This window comes from Oryctolagus cuniculus, chromosome 6 (assembly GCF_051225735.1).
Source record: "Oryctolagus cuniculus isolate XC-2025 breed Fujian yellow rabbit chromosome 6, ASM5122573v1, whole genome shotgun sequence".
In the NCBI taxonomy this organism is placed as follows: Eukaryota; Metazoa; Chordata; class Mammalia; order Lagomorpha; family Leporidae; genus Oryctolagus; species Oryctolagus cuniculus.
The window spans coordinates 3,421,083-3,428,205 of NC_142872.1; the positions used below are offsets into that span (position 1 = coordinate 3,421,083).

At 48.1% G+C, this 7,123-nt stretch overlaps 1 protein-coding gene across 1 annotated transcript; it reads right to left on the bottom strand.

Annotated features, from left to right (window-relative positions):
* Positions 1-3,758: 3,758 nt before the first annotated feature.
* LOC149125957 (olfactory receptor 2V1-like) lies at positions 3,759-6,401 on the bottom strand. The gene has a single exon (XM_089334632.1). It carries the CDS (start codon positions 5,004-5,006, stop codon positions 4,059-4,061), a length of 948 nt encoding a protein of 315 aa, XP_089190758.1. The 5' UTR covers positions 5,007-6,401; the 3' UTR covers positions 3,759-4,058.
* Between the last annotated feature and the right edge of the window lie 722 nt (positions 6,402-7,123).

Here is a 7,123-nt window from a genome sequence, read left to right on the forward strand (position 1 = left end):
AAAGAGAGAAAGGATTAGAATGCCTTCTTAATGAAATAACAGAAAACTTTCCCAATTTGGAGAAGGAAACGGACATCCAAGTACAGGAAGCACATAGAACTCCCAATTTCGCGACACATTGTAGTCAAACTCTCCACAGTAAAACATAAAGAAAAGATTCTAAAATGTGCATGAGAGAAATGCCAAATCACATTCAGAGGATCCCCAATTAAACTCATAGCTAACTTCTCATCAGGAACCCTACAGGCTAGGAGAGAATGGCAAGATATATTCCAAGTCCTCCTTGGAGAAAAATACTGTCAGTCCAGAATACTATACTCTGCAAAGCTCTCACTTATGAATGAAGGTGAAATAAAGATCTTCCATGACAAATGGAAATTGAAAGAATTTGTAACCACCACCACCCCACCCCACCCCACCCCCCGGACCTGCAAAAAATACTCAAGGATGTGCTACACAGAGAAACACAGAAACACGGTCATCTGTGAAAGAAGGGGAAGGCAGAAAATTGCCCAGTAAAAATACAAAGGTAACCCAAAGTTAAAAATAGGACTATTAACGGCAGAGCAAAGTTGTTACTTATCAATAGACACCTTGAATGTAAATGGCTTCAACTCTCCAGTTGAAAACACAGACTGGCTGAATGGATTACAAAACAAAACCCATCTATTTGCTATCTACAAGAAGAACATCTCATCAACAAAGATCATGCAGACTAACAGTGAAAGTTTGGAAAAAGATATTCCAGCCAACAAAAACCAAAAAAGAGCTGATGTAGCCATCATAATATTAGGCATAATAGATTTTAACACAAAAACTGTTAAAAGACACAAAAGAAGGGCACTATGTAATGATTAAGGGATCAGTTCAACAGGAAGAGGTGACTATTAAAAATGTATATGTACCTAATTACAGGGTACCTGGATATTTAAAAGAAATGTTAAGGAATCTAAAGAGAGACATAGACTCTAATGCAATAGTAATGGGGGACTTCAATACTCCACTTTCAGAAATGGACAGAGCAATCAGACAGAAAATCAGCCAAGAAACAGCCGAGTTAATTGACACTATAGACCAAGTGGACCTAACAGATATCTACAGAGCTTTCCACCCTACAGCCAAAGAATACACATTTTTCTCACCAGTGCATGGAACTTTCTTAGGATTAACCACATACTAGGCCATAAAGCAAATCACAGCAAATTAAAAAAAATCAAAATCATACCATGCATATTCTCTGACCACAATGGAATGAAGCTGGAAATCAGCAACTCAGGAATTCCCAGAACATACGCAAACACATGGAGACTGAACAGCATTCTCCTGAATGAACAGTGGGTCATCAAAGAATCAAGAGAGAAATAAAAAACTTTCTGGAAACAAATGATGATGACAGTATAACATATCAAAACTTATGAGATACAGCAAAAGCAGTGTTAAGAGGAAAGTTTATAGCAATTGGAGTCTACATCAAGAAACTGGAAAGGCACCAAATAAATGAGCTATCAGCGCATCTCAAGGATCTAGAAAAACAATAGCAAACCAAACCCAAAACTGATAGGAGAAAAGAAATAATTAAAATTAGGGAAGAAATCAACAAAATTGAAACCAATAAAACAACACAAAAGATCAGCAAAACAAAAAACTGGTTTTTTGAAAAAATAAATAGAATTGACACACCATTGGCCCAACTAACCAGAAAAAAGGAGAGAGAAGACCCAAATTAACAAAATAAGAGATGAAAAAGGAAATGTAGCAACAGACACTACAGAAATAAAAAAAAAAACACATCAGAAATTGCTATAAAGAGCTGTATGCCTACATAATGGGAAACCTTGAAGAAATGGATAGATTGCTGGACACTTACAGTCTACCTAAGTTGAACCATGAAGACACAGAAAAACTAAACAGATCCATACCCAAGATGGAAATTGAATCAGCAATAAGGACCTCCTAAACAAAGAAAAGCACTGGACCAGATGGCTTCACTGCTAAATTCTACCAAACATTTGAAGAACTAACACCAATTCTTCTCTAGCTATTCAAAATAACTGAAAGGGAGAGAACACTCTCAAATTCTTTATGAAGCCAACATCACATTAATTCCTAAACCTGAAAAAGATACAACGGAGAAAGAGAACTACAAACCAATATCTCTGATGAACATGGATGCAAAAATACTCAGCAAAAAAATAGCCAATCAAATACAACAACACATCAGAAAGATCATCCAGTTCTTTAAAGACAGTTAAGTTTCTAAAAGGGAAGAAGGGGAGGAAGGGAGGGAAGGAGGGGAAAAGAAGAAGGGGAAAAGGCAGAAACCCCTTGGGAAGCACTGACGGAGGACAGCCCTTGTTCAGACGGTTGGGCACAGCTCTCTTTGGGAAGCACTGACGGAGGACAGCCCTTGTTCAGACGGTTGGGAACAGCTCTCTTTGGGAAGCACTGACGGAGGACAGCCCTTGTTCAGACGGTTGGGAACAGCTGTCTTTGGGAAGCACTGACGGAGGACAGCCCTTGTTCAGACGGTTGGGAACAGCTCCCTTAGTTTTTGTCCTCCATTCTTTCTTTCTTTCTTGTTTTCTTCTTCTTTCATTCTGTTTCCTTTTCTTTCTTGAACCAAACAGGAGAGGGGGAAGGGACAGGAGGGAGTGGGTGGCAATGGGAAGAATTACTATGTTCCTAATGTTGTATTTATGAGATATAAATAAATAAATAAATACTTTTTGAGTTGCACTGAGAGGTAAAATTGACCACAGGAGACATCTACACATGGAGGACGTGACTGGCAGGTGGAGACATTTAGAACTGACCTATTCCTGAAATAATAAAGAGATGAGTTCATCAGGTCCATGCCTGAGACCTTGCATCCTGGGCTGGATTTGAAGATTCCTTCCTGTGAGTCACTTTCTGATGGGAATGTCTGATTTCCGATTCCACTTCAAACTTGTGGGATCCATTATCTGCAGATATTATGCTGTTTCCATTTAGGTCAGTCATAGAGTAGTGACCTCACTGGCTGACTGTGCAACACCGTTCAGTAAACATCCTAAATCTATCATATGTTAACATTTAAATAATCGAATACATAGGCAGAGATGAGGGATAATAAATAAGCAAGTGTATTTGTAGTGTGTTATTAGCACTAGTGTAACAATGATATCACACTCAGTTTGTTCAAAGCCACATAAATGGAGCTAGAGTTGGGTCTCACCCTAGGCTGGGAGATTAGTCTGGTTCAAAGAGTTCCTGCTAGGTAGTTAGACACCGAGAACAAGAGCTCCGAGTTCTGTTCTCCAGTAAAAGACGCTGAGCACAGCTGAAACCACTGGATTTGAGCTCGTGTTTCCTGGGAGGCTTGATGCAAAAACCACACGGACCACTGAGAAATAGTAAGGCCAGAGCCTCTGTCCCAGGAAGGAGACAGACACGTGAACAAGGGGTTCTACCAGGCGGAGAGGATACACTCCCTTAGAAAGGGGAAGCTCTGATGGAGCCAGAAGGAAGAAGCTGGTAAACCGAGGGGAGAGCTAAGAGCAGCATCACAGGACAGCACCACTGAACGGGAGCTTGCAGGCGGCCGCATCACTCTGGGGCGATGATAAAAGGCGGCGACTCGTCAGCCTGTCTGCGGGTGCAGGCCGAAAGGCCCAACCAGCTGCAGTGTGGAGTGTGTTGGAGGTGGGTGGCAGACACGGGGTCAGACAGGTATGTTAGCACCGTGTCACCACGCAGGGTGTCTTGAATCACATAAATGTTTTGTCATGCATATGCCGGGTCCTCTGAAAAAGTTTTTTGATACGCGAGGCTCATGGAAACTGGAAATTTGCCTTCCAAGGTTGATTCGGCTGCACTGCTCACCAGAAGCTTCTGACGGACATCAGAGGCCCCACAAGGATCACGCCCCTCTTTCCAGTATAGTTCACATCCTTACAAATGTGACATTAAAGGGGGCACTGTCCTTTCCCCAGTGTGGCTGAAAATGGAAATCCAGAATTCAGAACCAGCGTTCCGTGGGAGAAGCGTTGAGAATCTGGGCGTCTGAATGAAAAGCAGCATCACCTTTTCTGTGTAAGCATCAGCCTGCTCCCTAGAACGTTCCGCAGGGCCCACAGCACATCCTTGTTCCTCAAGCTGTAGATGAGAGGGTTCAGCATGGGTGTGATGACAACATCAACCACAAACAGACGCTGGTCCACCTCGGGGGGCAGGGAGGACCCCGGGGTCATGTAGATGATCATGGCTGGGCCAAAGTAGAGGCTGACCACAGCCAGGTGGGACGAGCAGGTGGCCAGAGCTTTGTTCCTGCCGTTGGGGGAGTTCATGCGGAGCACGGTGAGGAAGATGAGCACGTAGGAGGTGAGGATGAGTCCAAAAGGGATGAGCAGGAAAACGATGCTGGAGGCCAGCACCATCTTCTCGTAGGCAGAGGTGTCCTCACAGGAGAGCCTCAGCAGGGCCATGACCTCACAGAAGAAATGGTGGATTCTCCTGGAGCCACAGGTGGAGAGGTGCATGGCATAGATTGTGTGCATGAGGGAGATGAGCACACCCCCAGCCCACGACCCCGCGGCCATTTGCACACAGACACTCGGGGTCATGATGACTGGGTATCTGAGGGGGCTGCAGATGGCCAAGTAGCGGTCAAAGGCCATGAGAGTCAGAAGAACACACTCGGCCACCCCTAGCATCAAGTAGAGGAAGATTTGAACTCCACAACCACTACGGGAAATGCTCCCGTGTCCCGAGAAGAAGTCTGAGGCCATCTTGGGCACGGTGGTGCAGATTAGGGTCAGGTCCATGAGGGCGAGCTGGCTGAGCAGGAAGTACATGGGGGTGTGCAGGCGGGCACTGCCCCAGATCAGCAGGGCCAGGACAGAGTTTCCCATGACGGCCACCCCGAGAAACAGGAGGATGATGCTGACAAAGAGGCCGGGATGCTGGGAGGCAGAGAAGAGGCCCAGGAGAATGAAGTCAGTGGCGGAAGAACCATTTCCTCGCCCCATGTCTTAGTCTGCCATCTAGGGCTGGAGGACCATGGCAGAAAAACACACCGGGAGTCACTCTGCCCACGAAACTGTCAAACTGTCGCTGATGTGAATCAATTTCTGCAACTCCTGCTTTTACCAAGTGAAAACAAATATGTTGCAATGTGTTTCAGTGGGGCCGATCGGTGGTCTGATGCCTGTTGCTGTGGAGCCGTGTGATCCAGCACAGACAGGAATGCTGAATGACAGGAATGAAGCCCTCTGTCATCAGCACATTTCTGCATTCCGTGGCACAGTGCGGCCATCATCCCGTGAGGACTACCAGGGTGGATTCTAGTCGATAGGAAAAGCCCCGTACGTGTGCAGGCGTCACATCCAGACGGCACCCAACATTCCCCACAGTGGACCTGGCTGCTCATCTGCCCGTGCGCAGCACCGTGGGACATGGGGTCTCTGCCTAATTCGTGCTTCTAGATTCACCCCCACCAGTACTCTGGTGGTGTTACCTCGTCATCAGGTGTGTGGCGGTCCCTGTGCCCTCCGGGAGTCTGCATTCTTCTCCATCCCTCTTTGTATCTTTCTGCCCGTCCATTGGGACATGAAGCTCTGTGGACGATCTACTCCACAGCTGTGGATCCCGTTGAAGCCAGCACCCAGGCCAAACCCCGAGCGTCTGGGCTAAAAGCAGGACGGTGGACTGGGGAGGATGCAGCCAGCCCTCTGGGGACCGTGTTGGCTCCTTAAGCCCAGGTAGTTAATGAGCGCAGGTGTCAGAGAGCCGGGCTGCAACCCCCAGGGAGGCTTGGGAGGATGGAGGTTACAGGGTCAGCTGCGTTTGAACCCAGTTTCACTCTCTACAGCTGTGTATCTGGGGAGGTCCTGTCACCTACCAGGCTTCTGTTGTCCTCTACAACGTGGAGATACCCACAGGTTGTGTGAGGGTGGGCTGGAAGGACTCACATGGACAGGTGGACGATCCTGGCCTGGTCGCCAGTCTGTTAAGGGGACCCATGAGGGAAAGTGTGGTTCAGCATGGCTGCCATGCACGGGACCTGCATTCGCTGTGGTGTCACTGAGCATGGCTGCTGTCAGTGCATGCAAGTCAACCAAAAATGCCCCCAGTCCTACCTTAAGGCAGAGCCAGACTCATGAGCGGGGGGCTTGGATAATGCTGGGGAAGGGTCTGCCTTAGGGGTGCTGTGTGGAGTGGTGTCAGCACAGCCGGACACACCAGCAGCTGTGGCCTCACCCTCTCCCACCCCACGGAAAACTTCCAGCTGCTGAGAGGAGTCGCCCGGCACTGGCACCGGGTTGGGTCTCACTCCTCGGCCTCGCGTTTGTACAGGTTCCAGTGCACGCAGGAGTCTGTGCCCCTTCCCGTTCCTCCAAGTGATTAAGAAATACTTTGAGGCAAAACCCAGCAACGTTCCTGGAAATTTCTAAGAGCTTGGTGGGAATTCTTTTTATTCATCTTGATGTTAAGTGAGGAGCTTGATAAATGTGTTTTATTCATCTCAGTATCAAAGGAATGAGGGGCTTGCTAATAGGTAATAGCGCTTCTCGTACAAATGCTTTCAACTTGTTTTCTGAAGTGACAGTCACTTGCAGGGCAACTGCTATGAGCCTGCACTCTTCCTAGGACTTTGCAAACATGAGCTCACTCCAGTCTGGGCACACTTGGCCGTGGTGGGTTCTGCACCCTCACCTCTGAACCATAGGATGCTGACTGAAGCTAGAGGTGTTCAGCGGTGTCAGCACATGTGACAGCTGATGAGGGTGGGGCCCTGGGCCCAGGAAATCTGTCTGCAGGGACTCCACCCCACTGCCTGAGCAGGCTCCCTGCTGGTGGCCATGCTGGCTCCTCAACAGGAGCTAGCGGCCTCCACCCCAGCAGGTGGAGCTGGGATGCCCACAGGAAACAGCTCAGAATGCTGGGAGTTCCCCACCGCTCTGGTCAGCCGTGGGTCCTGCGGCTGCACTCACTCACTCACTCACTCACTCACTCACACCCCCATGTTCGAGGGTGACTCCGTGCTGAGCTGCAGGTTCACCAGTGCCCTTGGCCAGCCCAGCCCCGATGGGATGTGCCAGGGAGAGAGGGCCAGGCCTGGAAAAGCCGCCGCAGAGCTTGCTTA

Coding starts and splice junctions, on each gene's coding strand:
- LOC149125957 (XM_089334632.1), bottom strand. CDS start 5,006: ATGGGGCGAGGAAATGGTTCTTCCGCCACTGACTTCATTCTCCTGGGC.